General features: G+C 41.1%; 1 protein-coding gene across 1 annotated transcript; it reads left to right on the top strand.

Annotated features, from left to right (window-relative positions):
- The first annotated feature begins 4,978 nt into the window (after positions 1–4,978).
- Positions 4,979–20,070, top strand: UGDH (UDP-glucose 6-dehydrogenase). Its single transcript, XM_058803295.1, has 12 exons — positions 4,979–5,039; positions 5,617–5,785; positions 8,040–8,141; positions 9,490–9,690; positions 9,775–9,972; positions 10,458–10,605; positions 11,791–11,885; positions 13,205–13,335; positions 14,022–14,155; positions 15,188–15,279; positions 15,367–15,477; positions 18,212–20,070. Exons 2-12 carry the CDS (start codon positions 5,624–5,626, stop codon positions 18,320–18,322), a joined length of 1,485 nt encoding a protein of 494 aa, XP_058659278.1. The 5' UTR covers positions 4,979–5,039; positions 5,617–5,623; the 3' UTR covers positions 18,323–20,070.
- The last annotated feature ends 1,826 nt before the right edge of the window (positions 20,071–21,896 follow it).

The following is a 21,896-nucleotide window of genomic DNA, read 5'->3' on the forward strand; positions in this document are numbered from 1 at the left end:
AATATGCTTCAATATTTGGCAATATATATTAATTCACCCTATATATGCAGAATTTTAAAGGCTTCACTCTTCTTGCCTTTATGGAAAGTGTTACTGTAAAATACTTACTGAAAATAAAGCAGTAATTTATAGTCACAGATCACATGTAGCAAGGTTTAAGAAAACAGGCCTTTGCTTTTATAGGTTTTGTTGTTTCATCTTCCAAGCTATAAATGACGAAGCAGAGGAATAATTTTTGTGACTATATAGTTTTCAGACTTATAACTGGTTTAAAATTAATTTCTTCTGCTGCAGAAACTGTCCTTAAAGTCTAGAGATGAGAAAATATGTTTCCTTTGGCAGACCAGTGAAAAACCCCACCACTGTACAACATTCTGAAGGTCACAGCCATTGGTTTGATATAAAAAGCAAATCTTAAAAAAGGTGTTCAGTTTAGGGCAGAACTTGAAATGATAAATGATGAAATGAAAATTATTAGCAAGAAAACAACCCAAGGAAGCCTCCACAGGACTGGCACTACACCAAACACCACAGGTAATGCATCAATCTGCTTTCTTGTGATGATGAGTAAAAATTGGGTTTCTTCAACTGCCTTAGTGATTTCATGCAGAAAATCCGAATAATCATTCTCCCCTTCATCAAATATTAGCTTGCAATTTGAATCACCAATGCATCTTGTCTCTGACACTCCCTCCTGCTGTATTGTCTTGGGCTTCAGTATGTAAGGGGAAGAAATTAAACCAAATTGGCTTTTCACTATATTGTGAGGTAGATCAAATCTTCACCTTATTTTATGCAAACAACTGTTATGGGAATGGGGCAGCTCAGCTGAGTAAAACCCTTTAAAGAAGGGATGCTGCAGGACCATTTCTCTCCAGTGGGGCAGTGATGAGAAGCAGTGCCTCATCCAGCTGCCCTTCCATTGCATTAGTTTCAGCATTTCATGTTTCCTGACTGTTCTGGTGAGACGGCTGTTAGCCTGAAATGGCTCTCCTGGTGGTACCCTGTGTTCAGAAAAGCAACACTGATGCCCACAGCACTGCTTCTGGAGCAGCAGCTTTGATGTCTGGCATGAAGTGTATGGTTTCCAGAAAAACATCAGAAGAGAATGGAAAAAAAAAGAGGCACTTAGAAAAACAACAGATAGGCCACCAAATGTAATCATGCCTGGAAGGAAGTGTGAATAATTGCTCTGTATACTGAGAGCTTTAAATAATTTAATTAGAGGAAGGTCATGAACTGGGAAACAAAACGTGCAGTTACTTAAAGAATGGGGTTTGACAGGATATGTTCATCAGAGTTCTTAGAATGCCCTTCCTCCAGCTTCAAAAGTTTTAATTCTGCATGGCTTTGGGGTTTTATTTACATGGCAATATTGTACATGAGACCTGATGAGGTTGCTGTCCAGCTGTTCCATGCCATATGCGAACAGGCATGTTCAACCTGACCAGAAATTCACTGCATTTTGCAACAAATTTTACCAATAATTGCAGTTTGAGAGGCTGGTTGTCACCAGTAAAGAAAATACTATATTAGATTAATCATAAGATGCTTTGGCAAACTGTCAGGTTGTTCAGCAATGTCATAGTTCTGGTGAACCAGAGAGGTGGAGATGAGGAGAGGGTGTGAAGCAGGCATGTGCCAGGCAGAAAATGTCTCCTGTAGCAAGACAATGTTGGCTCTGAGCATGCACAGAGCTCAGGTTCTCATCTGTGTTCAAAAACAGCGTATGGCTGCTTTATGCAGCTGTTGGAGCCAGTCCCACACGTCCTGAATAATCTCTTGAGCTGCATCTCCTTCCTTCCTCTTCATGTTGTAAAACACAAGGAATGGATTCAAATACTGATCCAACTGGTCTCAGGGCACTTTTGTCCCTTGGCCTGGGACTGTGCCGAGCACCTCGGATTGGATTTCCCCGTTACAGGTGCAGTTGCCTCCCAGTTGTGCTTTGTCAGAAGTTAAAGAAAGGCTTGACAGATAATGGTGGTTGTTGAATCTGTGTCAGAAGTGTCAGAAACAGATTACACAAACTCAGCTGCCTTTAGTTAATGATCAGCTAAATCTGGCTGGCAATCAGTCTGACATTAAACAATAACCAGACAGGATTCAAATCTTTATTATCCATGGTCCTTTGCTGGCTTTTCCTCCCACCTCCAATATCAGGATGCCAGCCAGGAGATAATGCAATCATGAACTTGCTTGCTCTTTGTCTTCCCTCTCCTTCCCCTCATCCCCCAAATCCTTCAAAAACCATGATTTCTCCCTTGCAGAACAGAACAGCTTGTACATGGGAGGTGGAAAGTGGCCCCTCCACCCACCTTTGACATTCAGATCGCTCTTCCCTACATGGTTTCTGGAAAGGCAGAGGTGTGGCTTCAAACCCGCTCCCCAATATGCTGGAAGAGGGATTCACCTGACCTAATCAATTGCCTATGCTAAAGAAAAACATACTCCTGAAATCCTATTCCTCTTGTTACTTAGTTTACTTATCCTGCACTGCAAAAGTATTCACAGTCTACACTGAGCCTTCAAAACTTCAGAGCAGAATTCACAACTTTTATTTTTAAAAATGGACAACAGTAGACCAGCCTCATCTGCTTTGCAGCAGCCTTACATAACCTTTCTTGCCTTGCATGCTGTTGCAAAAAATTCTACATCTTGGTAAATGATGGGTCTGCCTCAATGGAAAAAGCATGAAGATCCCATCCCATAATTCAGATTTTTTTTTGTAAGAAGAGGGGAACCCAAACTTCACATCATTTATTTGCAATGCCTTTGAGCCCTGCATTTTTTAATCTGCCCGCAGTGGCCTCACCAGCAGAGTGCAGGCTATAGGGAAAGAAAAGCAGCCCTCGTCATCCTTTCACAGATCATTTAGGCTGGGAAAGCCCGCCAAATTCATGCAATCCAACCTTTCGGGTTAAATTGTGCTGTTGGCAAGAGAGAATGTGAGATCAATGTCCCAGGCAGGGGTGTGACTGGCTATCACTGAAGGTCCTTTACTTGGAGAAAAGGGACTGGGGTCCATTGCCTGTTCCAAGGGCTCTTCAGACATTTGAAACAGCTCTCAAATAACAGACAACAACCCAGACCTTTCTCCTCCCAGAAAAGGGCCATGATTGCCAGATACAAGAAATATCCCTTTTGAAGCTCCTTGGCAAGTAGCACAGATGCAGGTGGAGTGTTAGATGCACGTGTTTGTTTATAATCCTCAGGACACAGCACTCTCCTGAGGTAAGTGTGCCTCAACTCCCCAGCCAAGGAAGGCTCTGAAGCTCTTGCCCTTGTTCTTAGCAAACTCAGTAACTGGGAAGTGTTAGCTGACTCTAGTGACTACCCACACCTACAGCAGCAGGCAGAGGGAAGTCCTTCTCACACACACCCCGCCTTGTACCCTGGGTGTTTCTAGGAAAGGCACTCCTGGTGTGCCAGGCACACACAAAGCACACTTACAACACCCTCAGCAGACCACTCCAAGGACCTGAAATGGTTTTGGCCGTGGCTGGTACAGAGGGAGCAGATAGCATTCTTGCAGTACAAATGTATTCATTCATGGCTATTCTGAGACCTAAGGAGATAGATGGGGGGTTCGAAGAGGATGGTATAGGTGAGACTGACTTCTGAGCCACTCACTGAGCTTCTATTTGCTTTGCTTAGGTTTCCCTAGGGGAAAAAACCCTACAAAAACCTAGATGTGTTTAAAACTGAGACATCTGTGCCAGTAAGCAACGGGAAAAGGTGTGACTTGCTTTTACTTCAGAATAAACACAGTGAACCCTGTGCCTTTGCCAGGTGGTTCATTGACTAACCACACTGAATCTGCCAGGATCCTGCACTGACTGCAAACCTCAGTAGGCTCTTTCAGTAGAAACACACACATTTTACAGCCATTTCTAAAGGACCTGAGACTGTACTCACTCAAATAGGTAGAGATTCTTCTAGGAAAAGACCAGATCCTACAAAGTAGTAACAGGATAAGACATAAAACAGAAATAATGATCCAACTTTTTAAAAATATATTTTAAGAGCTATGGATGAAAATGCCACATAAGAACAAGGCAATTCTTTAGTTGCTTTGATAAGAACACGCCTATTCACCTAGACTGGCAACTGTAATCTGTTTAAAGTCTAATCTAAGTCAAAATGCAGATGGAGCAAAGTCCCCCACCCAGCTTCTAGGAGAGGTAGTATAAGTGAACTTAAATGTACTGGAGAAGAAAAGACAGCAGATGTCTCACAATCTTTCTGCTCCCAAAGTCACATGTAGTGTACTAATACCATACCATGTTTACATAAAAGGCAAGAGCAGTATCTGAGAACTTTTAACACTGCTAGGGAAGAAGTCCCTGGGCAGTGCCCAGGTCACAAGAGTGCAAGCTCGTTTTATTTCCTTCTTTTGGTAAATGTTTACCAGTGGACTTTCAAAGTTTAAACTTTAAACACTGAACTTTACTGTAACCTATCCATGCTTCCCTTCACTTCTCTTTGTGGAGACGGTGCTACGGTACAGGAGGACGAACACCGCCTTCTTTACTTCACAGTAACCACAGCTGAAGGACAAAGAATTATCCAACCACCACAATAAAGTTCTCTTACGAAAGCACCCTGAGGCAGAGGACGGGAGCAGTTCAGCGGCCCAGCCCAGCAGCTCCCAGCCGTGCCCGGGGGCCCTGCGGCCCCTCAGCCGCCCTGCCGGGGCTGGGCCGGGCCTGCCCGAGGCGTCCCGCGGCCATTCGCCGGCCCCGCGGCGGGCGGGGAGCGCGGGGCGGGCGGGCCGGCGCCGTTCTCCGCCCCCGGGGGAAGGAGGAGGCGGGACGGCCCCGCTCGGCGTCCTCGCCATGAAGCGGCCGCCTCGGGCCCGCCGCAGCCCTTTAAATAGCGGCCGCCGCCGCCGCTGCTCTCTTCGTAGCAGAGCGTCGCGTTGAGCTCGGCGCGCATCCTCTCCGAGCATCCCCGCCGCGCATCCCCGCCGCAGCGCTCCCGCTCCATCCGCGGCGCCGGGGCCGGACCGCGCCTGCCCGCCTGTCTGCCTGTCCGCGGTGAGTGTCCGTGCTGCGGTGCCGGCCGGAGTCCCCCGCTGCCGCCCCGGGCCCCTTCCCGCCCCGGAGCGCGGCCGGGGAGCCGCTCCCTTCCCGCCGCTGCAGGGGATGGAGCTCGCGGCGCCGGCCCGGGGGCAGCGCGGCCGGCTCGGCCCGCACGCTGCTCCGGGGAGGTGGCGGAGCTGCGGCCTCCCCGTGCCGGCCGAGGGGCTCCGGGGGCAGGGCGCGGCCCGGGCCCGCCCTGCGCTGTCTGCAGCCGCGGGCGCTGCTCGCAGCCGGGGCTGCGGCGGCATCAGCGGTTCCTCGGCCCGAGGGGTGATCGCGGTGTCCTGACTCAAAGCGGGCACAGAAACCCTTCTCTGGTGGTCTGTGTGTGCTGGCGCGCCCGAGAGGGGCCGGCTCCAACACCTTCCCGGCTTGGAGAGAGGAGTAGCAGTGCATTTCAAGAGAAAGAAAACGCTCCTGTGGGCCGCAGCTTAATAAAATCTGAAATCACTGATACTCTTTTGTTTTCCTTGAATTGTTGGCCGGTATTTTAATTTTTAACTCCGGATTTTCTGTTTCCCTCTCTTACTAGAGCAATCATGTTTGAGATTAAGAAGATTTGCTGCATTGGTGCTGGTTATGTTGGTGGGCCAACCTGTAGTGTTATTGCACAAATGTGCCCCAATATCAAAGTTACTGTTGTGGATGTCAATGAGGCCAGAATCAATGCCTGGAATTCAGACACACTCCCAATCTACGAGGTAAACATCACTATTGTCTCTTATTCCAGCCAGCGTTGCCTTTGCTTGCCTCCCACTACATGGCATTTCCCTGTAGCCTGTTTCTGAAGCTTGTCAAGCTTAGCATGTCAGTGATGTCCTTCAAAAAGAGTATTCTGCAGCACCTGCTTGTCCTACTGCTCATTAAACCAGGTTTCTGAAATAACTTAATGCAGCTGATGCTGATGTGTATTAGTGATTATATGAAGGGCCTAATAAGGAAAAAGTAATTCTGTATATAGTGAATTGTGCTAATCATGCTGACTTTATTTTGGGACCTGACTTGATCATAACATAGTTCTCTTGCTCAGTTACAGATACTATCTGCTGGATTGTAGCACAGTATAAATGTGTTAATACTGACCTGTAAGCTTTATTTGCATTCTAAAAACTGCCAAAATCCAGTCTGTGCTGCCTGCCTTTATCTATGTGGAAAGATCGGGACAGTCATGTTTCTGAGTCAGTTGTACCATGAATCTTCAATCTGGCCTAAGAAGACTAGGACACATAAATGTACCACACTGTCACTCCTTCATTGCAGAATTACTTTAATTTAAAAATATATCAAGCATTTTTCTGTTTTCCTTCTTTTAGCATTTGTTTTTTTCCACTCTTTTTCTTCATAAAAGAATAGGTCTCTTTTTCTTTCATTCTTTCATGAAATACAGATTTTATAGATTTGAATTCTTTAATAGGAGTGAAAATTTATCTTCACTCATCTCCCAAAGACAAGGGAACTGACTGGTACTAACAGTTGCTCTTTTGCTATAAGAAGTTTTCTTCCCTCTAAAAACCAGAGCTATACTGTGACTAAGTCAAGATGAATAGACCTTCTTTGTCCTATAAACTGAAAGGAAACTGTGTATTATGTTCAGATTAGTAGGTGAGGCATGAATATAGTTTTTGAAAGCAAGTACTTTGTTTTCTCTTAACACTTAGACTGAATGAGCCAAAGTAGAGCTTGCCTTGTCATGTTGTTTTTTTTTTAAAAACCCCAAACTTGTAACATCTGTTTCCTGGAATGGTGTCCTTTGCTTACAAAGAATGTACAAAAACTGCCAAGAGTTAGTTCAGACAGTTGTAAAATCGAGTCATTGCACAGTGAGGTTTTTGTGGGTTTTTTTGGGTTGGATTATTTCTTTTCAGTGTCAGAATTTGTCTAGTGGACTGCCTTTCTATTTACACCCCTTTGTGAGAACCGTAGTTGGAATATCTGATGGATTGTAGGATCTTATTTTGCCTGTTCTGACCTTTGTTTTTATTCTAAGTGAGTGGTGTATGATATAAAATGAGACAGTAAAATTTCTGCTTGCTTGCTTCTCTCCATCCAGTGAACCTTTGCCTTTCTGGCATTTACTCAAGTATCTAATGTCGTGATAGGTGTAATGAGTTGGAGATGCAATTGCCACGTGAAAGTGCATGACTGACTACTCAAACAAAATATCTTGGTTCAATTTTTTAAAGACCATTCTTAAAAATCCATATGGAGGATTGCTCATTTATATGTGACCTCCTGCCTCTCTTGTCTGAGTGTAGGTGTTAAGAGAGGGGAAAGTGTTACAGCACTGTATGTGTCTCTGGAAAGAATTTGATCATATTATGGCTGTTGTGATTCCCCCACACTTGTAGGAGTGGTGCCAGGATAAATTTAATCTGGCCCAAAGAGGGGTGGTTGCTAAAGGAGTGGTCTTGATTTCCTGTGTGTCTTTCTGCCTATCTTTCACTGGATCTGGGCTTGTTTACTTGATGGAAGACTTTGTGGGGTGTTTTTTTGTGCTGAAGCAGTTTTAGATCTGATATTGAGGGGATCATGGACAATGGGAACAGGAGAATTGAGACCACCTCCTTTGTTTGCAGTCTAGGGAATATTTTAAGACTTCTTATTGAATCTACTTAACATCACTCTACAGGTATTTCTTAAATTGCATCTTGTGGTAGTAGAACTGAGCACAGGAATAACTGAAAGCTAAAATTTGGCTGTGCAAATAACTAATTCAGTGTGGCTGAAAGTTTCAGGGCAGTATTGTGAGTCTTTTGAATAAGAAAGAGTTTAACATTTTTTACTGTGTAAGTAGTTTTCAGAAGCTTTATGTCTGCCAGGCTGAAAACATGCTGCACTGATAGGGGAAAAAGAAAATCTTTCTGTATCTGGAATTATATTCTGTTTGGGCATAGAGTTTGCTGTTCTTCTAACTGCATTAATCTTAACTGGGTTTTTTTTCTGCTTCTTTTTCAGCCAGGGTTACAGGAAGTAGTAGAATCCTGTCGAGGAAAAAACCTCTTCTTTTCCACCAGTATTGATGATGCCATTAGAGAAGCTGATCTTGTATTTATTTCTGTAAGTATAGGAGAAGGTGGTCGTGTTTATCTTGTTTTTCTTTTTTTTTTTTTTTTTTTCTTATCAAATCATTGTTACTTTTCTTTTAGGAAGTTGCCTTTGTTTTGTCACGTAGATTCAGTTAGCAGTGTCGCATCATTGTGTCACAGATTGCTCCTTGTCTTTCTGTGTAGTGCTGTTAAAGTGTTCAGTAAGCTTTTTATTTGTTTTTGTTATAGCCAGTAGCACCTTTAACAAATGAACAGGTTTTAAGTCAAAATGGTAATGTTGGTGTTTAATTTGGTTAGGTGCATGGAGTCAGAGCAGAATGTAGTGCAGCTTTGTCATTGCTGTGTACTGGTGAGACCTGTGGAATCTTAATGATAAAATTCCTCGACAGACATGCAAAATTATATGCTGGTTATTTGCTTACAAAGATCACCTATTTCTAGAATCTTTTCAAAATAGTGTATTAATGGGAGCAGGGATAGCTCTAATGTTTCAAGGCTATTGACACCACTAGAAAGAGGATTTAGTCAAAGATTAACCTTTTGTAATCAGTGGTTGTTACTAATGCAGAATCCAAAAGAACTGATTGGTATTTGCCTTGGTAGATCACGTTAAGTTTTTTGTTAAAGTTGTTTGCTCTTGAGGTCTCCTCTTTGTTAGGGCACTGTAGTTTGGAGTTCCCTTTCTGACAGTATTTTCCTTCATGCAGTAAGTCTCAAATGAATGCTGTGTGGTTGGATGACAGCCACTAATACAGCCCATATATTGCCACCTGTCCTTGGTTCAAAACAAGCTGTTGTGTTTTACATGTTGTTGCCATTTCTTCTTTCCATTTGTAATGAAAAGGACCCTCTGTCTTCATCTAAACTACGTGTTTTCCCTCATGTTGCCTTTTCTGTGTACATCAGTATATTAATTTTCATCAGTCCTATGCTTAGGTTTCATTGCAAAGTGAGTTTAAGCTGTAGTTGCCTCACTGGCCACAAGATTCTTAGATGAGTCTTTGCCCTCCTAGTGTAGGATAGGTAACAAAAAGTGCCTGGCCATAATCATGTAGAAATTATTGGTGTTTCCAGAATAAGGATTGTTTCACCAAAGCCTGCAGAACTGCTATGAATTGCTCATTTAAATCCTATTTAAATAGAGACCAGTGAGCTTTCTGTAAGAAACAAAATGTGTAATTTTGAGACAGCTAATACCTCTTCATTTAATGTGGTAACCAGAGTAATTCTGAGGTAGAAGCATTTTTCTTCCTCTGAGAAGGAGAATGTCCTTCAGTCTTAAAAATTTCAGTTTGCCTCTTAACACAAGAGGTACTGAACCTGTAGCATTTCTTCCCTTTTCACCTATTTGTAATTAGGTTAATACACCAACAAAGACCTATGGAATGGGAAAAGGCAGAGCAGCTGATCTGAAATACATTGAAGCATGTGCTAGAAGAATTGTACAGAATTCAAATGGCTATAAAATTGTCACTGAGAAAAGCACAGTTCCAGTACGTGCTGCAGAGAGCATTCGTCGAATATTTGATGCTAATACTAAGCCTAACTTGGATTTGCAGGTGAGCATAATCTTTGAGTTGTGTTATTTAAAGCCTGGCTGTTGCTTTTGGCTTTTACTTGTTGTTGTTCTGCTGTGGGTGTAGGTGCTGTCTAACCCCGAGTTCCTTGCTGAAGGAACAGCCATCAAGGACCTGAAGAACCCGGACCGAGTGCTCATCGGTGGGGATGACTCTCCAGAGGGACAGAAAGCTGTCCGTGCTCTGTGTGCTGTCTATGAGCACTGGGTGCCCAAAGAAAAAATCCTCACAACCAACACCTGGTCATCAGAACTTTCTAAACTGGTTAGTGTTGCTCCCTGCTGTGTTCTGCAATAGGTAAGAGGTGTGAGACAAGGCTCAGAAACAGAATTTTGTTGACACTGAGTGGTGCAGCTAGGAAAGACAGGTGAGGTTGGGAGGGTCCAGTGCATATGTCAAAGGATATTGATCTTTTCAGATCAGCTGACTTAGTTAATAGATGATTCTGACTTTCTGTGAAGTCTTTTCCCACTTTTATTGCTGTTAGTTATTAGTAACAGCAAGCCTTCAGACCTGCTGAAACTGATTACCATCATAAAATGGTTCAAACTCTGCAAGTTAAGCATTATCTTGTTTTGCTTAAATCCCATTAACTGGCATCTATATCTTAAACTCATTAGGTTACCCTTTTGTATGTCAATGGAGTTGCATAGATACTAAAGTAATCCTTCCAGTAGCAACTCGCTTTGGTCTGTGGACATCTTGGTTTCTGGAAAAATTAAGTTCTTTACTATACTTTTTATTTGCAGGCAGCTAACGCTTTTCTTGCCCAAAGAATCAGCAGCATTAACTCAATCAGTGCTCTGTGTGAAGCTACAGGAGCAGACGTTGAAGAAGTAGCAAGAGCTATTGGAACAGACCAAAGAATTGGAAATAAATTTCTCAAAGCCAGTGTTGGTATGTAAAAAAAAAATCTTTCTTTTTCCCCACTGGGCTTCTATTTAATAGTGCAATATAATATATTAGATATGTATATGTATATAAAATATAATAGCAGTGTTTTGAAATAAGTACTCTGATTCTCTAACATTTTCTACAGCATTAGATGGGCTTAATGTATGAAAATATTATTGTAGAATACTAGTATAAATCATTTTTTCTGGTAAAATACATAGAACTGAGGTTGCTAGAGACGCCTGCAACCTGAAACTGGAGAGTTCAGAGTGCATGGTTTATCCTGCCTGTGACACTGGAAAGAAAAGCTGTGACTTAATTTTTCTGAAGCATCACTGCCAACAGGGCTGTCCAAGACGTCTTCCCAATCTTCCCAATTGCAGTTGCTGCAGTTTTGTTTGGGAGTTGCTGCCAGTGGCCTGAGGGAGAAGAGAATACCTCTAGCTCAGAATGTGCGATGACAGCTTCTAATTTGTGGGGTGAATTCATAGGGTCATAAGGTTGGAAAAGGCCTCCAGAATTGAGTCCAACCTTTGACCAATCACCACCTTGTCAGCTAGGCCGTGGCACTAAATGCCATAGGCAGTCATTTCTGGATTAGATTTATGAGAGTAAAATGTGATGAAGTGGTGATTGGTGCATCAATTGCTACTAGCTTGTTACAATTCCTTCCACATTGTGTTGTTTCTGGGACTCTGCTTGCTGAGCAAAGTTCTAGGTTGAAGGATCCCTTGTCTCAGTTCATCCTTGGTCAGCTGTGGTGATCTTTCATTCTTGGCAATGATTAGATATCCATTTGGGGGTGCTAGAGGAAGGAACCTAATCTTAACACGCTTGTTTTGAGAAATATTAGTCTAAATCTTGAGGTGGGGGGAGAACAGGCCCAGGAGCTTGTCTACCTACTTTTAATAATAGCCCATAGTTTCTTTTTCTCATACAGGTTCATGTTTCTATGTTAAAACTTCCATTGATTTTGATGGAACCTGAAGCATAATTAAGCCTTCTGTCGCTGACTAAGAAGGTCCAGGAGTTGGATTTTAGGAGATTAAGGTTTTTCTTTTGCTAGCAGTGAAATACTGGGAAAAATTATAATGCCAACTATGTCAATGATTGCCAAAAACTATTTGGCCACAGATTGCCTAGGATGGGTACCCTAGTCACCTGTAAAATAATTGTTTTCTCTTTCAGGGTTTGGAGGTAGCTGTTTTCAGAAGGATGTCTTGAATTTAGTGTACCTCTGTGAGGCCCTGAACTTACCTGAGGTGGCTCGCTACTGGCAGCAGGTATGAGTTGGTCACAGATTTTTTCAGAGGGGGTTGTTTCTTCAGCACTCAGCTTTCAGGCATTGAAATTTTAAGCACTGTCCATGCAACCTTTGTTTCAACTCCAAGGAGCAGATACCTTAGTGCTGATTGCCTTTACATTTCAGGGCCCTCAGCTTATCACTGACATTTGATACATGTGGGTGCTTCAGCTTTTTTGGGGTGAATTAAGTTACTTGGACCAAATGGATTGTGAAGCTGTCTAGCAGCAGTAGAAGATGTGAAGTACAAGCACGTGTCTCCTTTCTTTTCCAGTTGGGTATCTGTCCACTTTGAATTCAGAACTCGTAATCTTTTCCTCAGGGTCTAGTTTTACAGTTCTGAAAGAACACAGTACATCTTGCTATTTTTAAAAATAAACATGGTTGCTGTTGTTCCCTCATTTAATGTTAGGAATGGTTGGGAATATATGGATGCCCTCAGGCCTGGCTCCAATGCAGCAATGATACCCAGTTTGTACTAGCAATCCCTATTAGCCAGTGAAAGCACCTCAACTTTCTCCCTAGTCCTGACTGAGAAGCTTTGAGATGTGTGGTGTGCTCAAACAACCCCTTTGGTTTATTGTCCTCGTTTGTCTCTGGTGGTCTGGTATAAGGCTGCCTAGCAGATGCTCCCAGAATACCAAGTACATGATTTTCCTGCCTTATTAGAAGCTTTGGGTTTTTTGTCTTCATTTTGGTTAGCCTGTTTTCCCTTCACTCCTCCATCCCAGGAACAACTGGAGCACTTGCATGTAATAACAAAATAACAGAATAACAGAAGTGAGGAATTTAAGTGTGGTTGAATTACACAGGTTTTGTGTATTGGCATCTGTTAGTGTGGATTAAAAAGGCTAAAAATATTCTCACAGATGTTACACATGGCATGTAAAAATGTGTAGGCCTGGCAATGGGATGTACATGGCATGAAACAAGTTAGGGTACTACTAGCAAGTACCCTACCACTGACATTGTGTTCTAGGCAGAGACATGGAAAGCAGTATGTTTTAATTTTTTGAAAAAAGCAATCTGAAAAAATTCCAAGCCTTTAAACTAGATAATGCATGTTAAAATGTATATATGTGCATCAGTATTCACTCATTAAATAGGATTTATCTCAGAATGTAATAAATTAACTAAATTTATGTTTGGCTTGCTTATGATACTGAGTAGAAATGTTTAGCCTTCTCTTTTAAGCCTCTACTAAATCTGTGTGTGGGTAGTTCAGCTTGATTGTTAATAGAATCTGTTTATAGTTTAAAATGGCTCCCCTCTGTACCATCATGGCTTGTGTAATTTCAGGTAATAGACATGAATGATTATCAGAGAAGAAGATTTGCTTCCCGCATTATTGACAGCTTGTTTAATACTGTCACTGACAAGAAGATTGCTATTTTAGGGTTTGCTTTCAAAAAGGATACTGGGGACACAAGGTAAGCTCAGCTCACCAGCATGGACTCCCTACAGCTGTCACCTGCCCCCAGCTAATGCCCACAGCTGAACTGAATTAATGTCTGGACATGGGACCCTTTTTTTCTTGTGACTGCATTGGTTTGTAACAAGGATTAGTCTTCCTTAAATGGATGAGAACTGATTCTTGACCTCTACAACAGACCTGAATCATGCAGAATGTTGCAGATAATTCTAGTCCTTATTAACTTGCACAAGCAAAGACAGATTTTGACAGACTCCTTCCATTCTCCACAGAAAAGAATGCAAACACTTTGCAGCTGGTTCTTAGTGGCTTTGTGAAAATAAAGTTTCAGCTTGATTTCCGGGAGTGGCATATTCTGTTCTCCTGTAAAGATCAAACTTGATGCAACTCTTCAACTGCAGTTTGTGGGGAAAGCTTATAAACTCTAGGCCTTTATAATTTTGGTCACTAGGAGTCATCAGACTCATCTTTCTTGGACAATTCAGCAAAAGAGATAGAAACTGTTTCATATTATTCTCCTTGGTGTCCATCAAGATGACAGGTTTCCTGCTGGCATGGTTGCCACTAAGATATTGAATGTAAAAATGATATAAAAACTCTGGCATCGCATATCTTGATAGTTGAGAACTTTCATTACTTGGAACACACCAGCTGGTTCTTTAACTGATGGATTCTCTTCCCTAGAGAGTCATCCAGTATCTACATTAGCAAGTATTTAATGGATGAAGGAGCAAAGCTGCATATCTATGACCCCAAAGTACCTAAGGAACAAATCATCTTTGATCTCTCACATCTGGGTGTCTCAGAAGACAACCAAGGTAAGAATTCTCATATAAATTTTATTCCCCTCTTCCCTCCCTATTCTCATTATATACAATTTTCAGCATGACATCATTGTGCTGTTGGTTGCATTTACTAAATGATTGTTATAGCTCAGAGGATTACTCTCATTCTTCTTTCCCTGTAGCTTTTGTAGATAAATGCTAATTCTCAACTACTGCATATTTTTCTTCCAATAAATACTAATTTGAATAGATGCCTAGAATTTTATCTCTGAATAATTAAAAAGAGAAGAAAGAAGAATGTCCAGGACAGACTAGTTCTGACAGTTCCTTTGTGCCCCAAGTTTTATCTTAGTTCTTTCTCACATATCTAAAATAGAAATAAAGAAGTGATTCTGGAATGTACTACACAGCATTCTCCCTTCCCTCATATCACTTCCAAATTACTTTGTTTCCTTACACTCAAGAAACCTTTAAAATAATCACCTGTGATTACAGAGGGTAAGGGGTATTTTGGGACTTTTGTTTTCTTACTGGGGAGAGGGGGAATGGAGCTGATGGATGGGGAGAATGGTTGAAACTTCTATGGAGTAAATTGAGCTGTGATGAAGAATGAAGGGTGTACATTATTAGACATGGCCTTGAATTAGAGGGAAAGGGGAGGCTTTCCTCTAAGCAGCTGCTCAGGCAACCCCTGGGGAGCCACGTGTGTCTCTGCTCTAGTGTGAACTGAGTGTAAAATAGAAACTGATGTGCTGCTGTTGTACAGACAATGACCTTGGTGAGAGCTGGCATTTGAGCACTCCATAGTACCTTCAAATTCTAGAGAATTTGCTTGACTGTTTACATCAAATTTGAATTCTTGACTTCAAATATGTAAGTGCTCTGCTCAGATGCCAGGTATGACCTGCTTTCATTTAAATAAGTAAAATCAAAATATTAAGTATCTTGGTAGAAAATAAGGTGAGTGACTTGAAACCACTTGTTTGTGCAGGGCAAGGAAGGAGACTCATTTGCCAGACTGATGCTAAAGACATGCAGAGTAAAAGTGCTTTCCTTCTGTTACAGTGTCTCGCTTGGTCACCATCAGTAAAGATCCCTATGAAGCCTGTGATGGAGCTCATGCCCTTGTGATTTGCACTGAATGGGACATGTTTAAGGTAAATGCCATCTTCAATTTAAACTAAAGAAAAAAGAGAGAGTGTTATGCTACTTATTTATTGTATCTGCTTTATTACTCTTTACAGGAGTTGGATTATGAACGTATTCATAAGAAAATGCTCAAGCCTGCATTTATCTTTGATGGTAGGAGAGTTCTAGATGATCTCCATAATGAGCTACAAGTCATTGGCTTCCAGGTAATCATCTTGGTGATGTTTCTCTTGTTGTTTTCCTTCTGCTCTCTTCCCTATTGCTCTCCTTCTTCAGTGACTGAGTAGCAAGGGGGAAAAAAACCTCTAGAGGTGAGGATTTAAATGCAAACCTGTTTGTTCTTAAGTGTTCATTAGTACTGTCTTCCTCCACTATGTTACTACTTTCACAGACTTGTGCTTTTAAAGTTGAGGCTGTGCAGTTAACAATCCACAGTATAAGCCTGCCTTGGAATCATTCAGGTTGGAAAAGACATCTGAGGTCATGGAGTGTAACCACAAATCTAACATGTGAATGCTGCTCTGCCCTTCTTTGCAGCAGGGAAATAATGGATGTGAAAAACTGCTAAATCTCATGCCCGAATTTATTCTGGCATGATATTTGACTCCAAAACCAGCCCCTGCAGTGTTTCTTCCAGATCTGCAGTCTTTGCAGAGGGGCTGAATTTGTGTTACAATCTGTGCCATAGCCCCTACTTGGAGTCTTATTTTAATATCACCAAAAAAAAAAAAAGAGCTTTTGAAATTGACAGTAACAGGATAGCAAAACACACTTCCTGCAGAAGTAAATGTAAGCTGTAAGTACCATTTTTGCTCCTCGCAAAAGACATAAGCAGGTTTACTGGAGACATGAGACTTAAACACTGAACAAGAGGCAATGCAGGTAATAAATGTTTATCAGTCAGTGAGATCTTCACTTGGACAAACTATTAATGGAAGTTTTGGACTCTTCTCCTTGAGGTGTGTGAAACAAAGCTGGCTGATACTGGAGGTGAAAGTAGTGAACGCGAAGATGTATTTGAAGGTAGTCAGTGAAAGGCTCAAGTATTACATGAGAGGCTGGAGGAGATGAATGATTAGTCCTTTTAGTCCTTTGAGTTTGATTAAGATCAGCCGGAAGATCCAAACAATGGTGTTTGTTTATACCAGAGAGAGGAACCAGGAGCTTAATTTTTTAGCTAAGTGTTTCGCTAAGCTAATAGCAAATTCTAGATCAAATTCTAATCTGTGTGATATTTCTCCTAGGAATTTATCTTCTGAAGTCTTCTGTGGCTTAGACTTTATAGATTGGAGACTGTACTTTTGTGTTTCTTCTATAGAATTCTGCTTGAATTTTTAACTAATTTGTGAGTTTCCCATCCAGAATGCAATTAGTCATCCAGGTTTATTATCCAGATTTTTCATCCAGAATGTCATTGCAAAGGCATTTAACAATTGACCTATATTTTCTACATAAAATAATAAAAAGGATTTTGTGTTAAACAGACAGTCCCAAAATGGAAGTTTTTAGGGCCCTCATCTTCTAACTTCCCTTGTGAAAAGCTGTTGCATTAGACTGATGCTGATAGCAATTTCATTGTATACAATCCAAAACTATGAATTTGAGTAGTTTTAATTTTTTTTCTCAAACTAGCATTTAAATAACTTTAAACACATCTACCATTTCAATTATGACCTGTTTCCACAGTTAAAGCTTCATTCAGGAAATATGAATGGGAAGCTCTGTGATTCTAGGCAGGGTAATTTCTGATTTGAGAAAAAAGCCTGCTTAGGTCTCAAGCAGGAAAAGCAGAGTAAGCCTTGATTGAAGGGCTTGAAGCACTTTCAGCATAGATGGAATTGGACTAATACTGAAATCACCAAATCCCAGAATAATCTGATGGAAGCATCTCAGCCAGATACCATAAGAACAAAATCTGCAGGCCAGATCAGATGCATGTTTCAGTCACTTTACATTCCCTGTACTCCTGAGTACTGTGGTTATTGTTATAATGGCCATAGGATTTCTCTCTGGATATTTTTTCTGTGTCTAAGCTATACGTATGTGCATTGTTTGTGAACCAGCTTGTATAAATCCATTTAACCAGGCAGTTGAAGCTGTTAAAGGCAATTATGGTACATACATACTGTATGCATGTACCATATACATTGGTATATACCAGTGTACCTCTTGACTGTTTAAACAGTGCTCTTCAGCGTTAACTCAGATGTCTGCCTAGAATATATTCATGAAAATGTTGTTAAAATAGAATAGTTGAAATATTTTGTCTTTTGGAGCTTTGCATTTGACCTGCATTACTTAAGAGGAAAGCTACAGTTCTGCTTATTTACTGAGTGTTTGAACTGTCTTACCTAGTTGGTGTTTTGTCTTCTACAAGCTCTGTCCTTAGCAATCCACATTAGTCTGACCTAGAAATTAGAGGAATTTGCCTTGCTCTTTGAATTTTGCCATACCTGGCTTGAGTGTGTTGGCTGTGTAGCAGGCTTTCACTTGTGTTGGCTGCCTTTAGTCTTTCAGAGTTTTGTTTCTTCCAAAACAGCCTACTGCCTTATGGAGGGAAAAAACTTTTTTCTGTGCTAATTTACTATAAATTTTTAGGAAAAGGAGTCTGAGGCCCCATTTTATGGATACCCAGAAACATTTTATGGTGCTTGTATTTGTAGTCCTGTGGAAGGTGAGGCAGATCAATGTTGAAATTGTGAAGATGCAGCTTTAAGTAGGCAAAGCAGGCACCTGTAAAAGGCTGGTTGGTTGTTTTTGTTTTTTAACAAACTCTTTGCAACTCCAGTCACAGAAACTGTCCTTGGGCACACTGTGCTCTGTGGCTTGTTTTATTCTAATGCTCATAAAATATGTTCTTTGTAGCTTCCTTATAGGTTGACATGATTGTTAGCTTGCCACATTGTTAAATGACTTGTTAAAATGTGATTTCTTTTTCAGATTGAAACAATTGGGAAGAAGGTGTCAGCCAAAAGAATTCCTTTTGCTTCTTCTTGTGAAATTCCTAAATTCAGCCTTCAGGATCCACCTGTCAAAAAGCCTAGAGTATAATGTGTAATACATACTGAAGGAATTTTGTTGATCTTCCTAATGACAATACTGTAAGCCTATGCTTTTTTTAAGGAAATATATTTTTCATAAATGAAACCAGTTTTACATTAGAAATGGTACCTGGTACATGTGAATTCAGTCTATTTTCAAATCTATATTTTTATAGCAATTGTTTTTGGTTACTGAAGATGGTACAACCTGTTTTTAATAATGAATCATCTTTTAAGTGAAAAGTTACCTTCGAACTGCAGATTTCTGCTTCCAGAAATGTTCCTGAACAGCACTTTAAATATTTCAAATTATATGAAAAAAAAAAAAAAGGACTAAAATATCTTTCTACCTTAGTCCAGTTACAGACTGTAATCAGTCTCTATAAACTGTGATCTATGGACTGGAACTTTGGTCTCACCAATTTTTTTTCTTTTGGGGTGATGCTCTGCCTGGTTAAATGCGTGCTCTAACTGGCATTGAAGTCAAAAGATAATTTCTAAGTAAATTGGTAAGGTTTAGGTCCAGCCCTAAGGTAGAACTGACTTCAAAAATAATGTCCCAGTCCTGGTTGGCATCCATTGACAGTGGTGCAGTCTAAACTGCATCTTTTGGGAGACCACGCAGTTCTGCAGGCATCAGTTGTGTAATTAGGGCCAGTGGAGAGCAGTTGCAGACTGATCCACTGGCAGATCTTCAGTTTTCATTCTTTGGTTGTCCTGCCTACATTCCATGTGCAGCCACTCATTTTTTATTTAATCATATTCCTGGGGCAAGTATTCCCTAAGTCACAGCAGCACAACCTGTCTTCAGCAGAGGAGCATTCTGCTTGTTTGAACATTGAATTTAAGGAGAATTACCTTAATTTAATATCAGCCCAAGTAGAAAACAGATACTGGCTTTAACGTTACCTGATAGTTATCTTTTTCCTTCATGACATACTCCATCTGAAAGCAGTCTTTTTAATGAATCTGCAAAAAATTAATCTCTGCTGTGAAGAAATCATTAAAAATATATTCAGCCCCATAAATCAGCTTCCTACCTCATTTGACTAGCAGGAATGAATACTTCCAATGTTCTCTTGATATTTTTGCCTTTACTGTTACTTTGTTTCTACTTGTTTTTATTATTCTCAATTGGCCAGTGCTATTAAAATCCTTGAGATGACAGTGTTTGTCAGTGTTTGGCTTGTTGTATGGGGTTCTGAAATAGAGGGCAAGATAGAGAAGGATGACCATGAACAGGTTTCAGGTTAGAAGGTATGGACATCTTAGTTGAATACTAGCATGTGGGTATAGTAGAGAATTATCCTGCAACTGGTCAAATGTTACGTTCTGAATTATTTGACTGGTGTGCCTTCAGACATGGTGTATCAATAGTTAAGCAGGAGGTAAGATCAGAGTCTTGGCAATGAGTGCTGTTACTGTAACTGCTTACCCAGAAATGGGTAGATTACAGAAATGTGGGTACAGTTGAAGCTTTAGGACAGTTACTTGAAGATTGAGGGAATTGTATAACAATTTGGATAAACAATACAAGACAGTGTTATCTGACTGAAATAGTTGTGTCCTTGAACCAGGTGCTTCCAGGTTCTGCATGTTAATGGCTTCCACGAAGGGACTTACTCTGCAACAATCATTTGGCACTTTGGGCAAATATGCCTCAGGCTTTTTGTCCTGTAAGATTTTTCACACGTCAAAAGCCACTCAAAGTGAGTGGGAATTATGGGGGCTTAAAATCAAACTGTCATCTTTCATCATGCCCTTTCCTCCCTACTGATGAGTGCTGCTTTCACGTAACAGCCCTGGATGCAGCAGGGTTGCAATGCAGCCCCTGTGAGCACTGTGATCCCAGAGGCACAGCCCCTGGTGTTGCAGCTGAGTGTCCTCTTGGCTGCCTCTGGCCCTGTAGTACCTGCTCCCTGCTCTTGTGGGGTTAGGAAGAGGGTGCTGACAAGTAGTACTCCAAGGATCTCTTGTCCTTGACTGTTCAGGTTAGCACAGCACTGCTTCAGGGCTCATCTTAACCAGGAGGGTGAGTAGAGGTGTCAGAAAATCAGGATGCCTTTCTGAAACCTGCATGCACCTGCAATAGTAGTGCCCCTGTATGGGACCTGTCTTCATCAGTTTGAAACAGATGATGAGCTGTTACTGTTGTGTGAAGAATTGCTCCTTTTAGGAATATGAAATTGTTCCTGCCATTCCAGTGGCTTTTCACAAGCCATCCCAAAGAGGTGGGAAAACTACCTTGTTGTTACCCCTATTCCTACCCTGTTTCTCCTGCAGAATTAGTCAAAGCTTTGAATTGTGGTTTGTGGGTTAGTCATAAAGATACTAAAGAATGGCCAAGTTCATTACAGTGGGATCACTCTCACTTCCCTCTCTTAGGATCTGGTGCTCCCCCTTTCCTTTCTTAAGAGCAGTAAGAGGTAAAACTAGTACTGGCATTTCCCTTGCTCAATCTTTGAGTCAAATCACCTTAGATTCTTGGTGGCTGCATTCTTTTAGTGGGAGGACTGGGGGATGAATCCAGTGGGGCATTCCTTCAGGATACAGCAATACATACCTTGCATACATGCCAGAGAACCTTCCCACAGGCCAAAAGGAAGAGCTTCAGAAGCTTGTGCAGCACCTTGAATCATCAGCCATTGTCTTCAGAGTACAGTTATCAGGGAAATAAGAACTGGAGATGACCTGAGTTCCTGTCATGAAAGCTTGAGTAGCAGATGTGAGAGATGGGGTTTAATGCTATTGGATCTTTGTGTATGGATGTTCCAGCATGTCATTCTGGGTGAGAATTGTGTAACATGACCAACAGACTCCTGAGCTCTGCAATTCTTTTTATGGGGTTCTTAAAATGCAATTCCATGGTAACACTGCTTTGCAGCGCAAAAATACAACAAGAACATAACAGCTGAAGAAAATCAGGATTTAATACAAGTCTAGAAGTGGTATGATACAGAATGCATAAATTGGGTCTTATGCAAGATGTACTGTTTTTGTTCTGAGTATGTGTGTTCATGTTTTTGTGCAGCTGAAACGAGTCTGGTTCCAGGAATACAATAGCAGCCAAGATTATTCCAAGTGAAGAGAACACATATTTTGGCCAAGACTAGTTATTATAGTAGCAGTTAGTGCTGAGATTTTGTACCGGACAAAAAGTTTATACGTCTCATTTCAGTTTTTTTTAGTGCTATAATATTGTTCAACATCTAAACTTGAAATTTAATTGTTAAACAATGCAGGAAGCATAATGGAGATCTGATTTAGCAATGCTGGAATCAAGCTACAATTTCTGCTCCAAGTTGAACACCTGCAATAAGTTACCACATGTGGTAATAAAGAAGCTTAAATGCTTCACACTTTTTTAATGGAGGGGACACTAATATAAATTATTCATCAAGCAGGAAAAAATTCAAAACTGTTTTTAAATTGACAGAGCCAGTGTTCAGTTCACCTAAGGACTTGCAGTTACTGGCAGATGCAACAATTCTCTATGAATAACATTTAATTATGTTTCAGACAGTGTAGTAGGTTGATGTGATGATGCCAAAAAGACTATTCATTCTTTTAAACTGTCTGTGTCA

This window comes from Ammospiza caudacuta, chromosome 4 (assembly GCF_027887145.1).
Source record: "Ammospiza caudacuta isolate bAmmCau1 chromosome 4, bAmmCau1.pri, whole genome shotgun sequence".
Lineage (NCBI taxonomy): Eukaryota > Metazoa > Chordata > Aves > Passeriformes > Passerellidae > Ammospiza > Ammospiza caudacuta.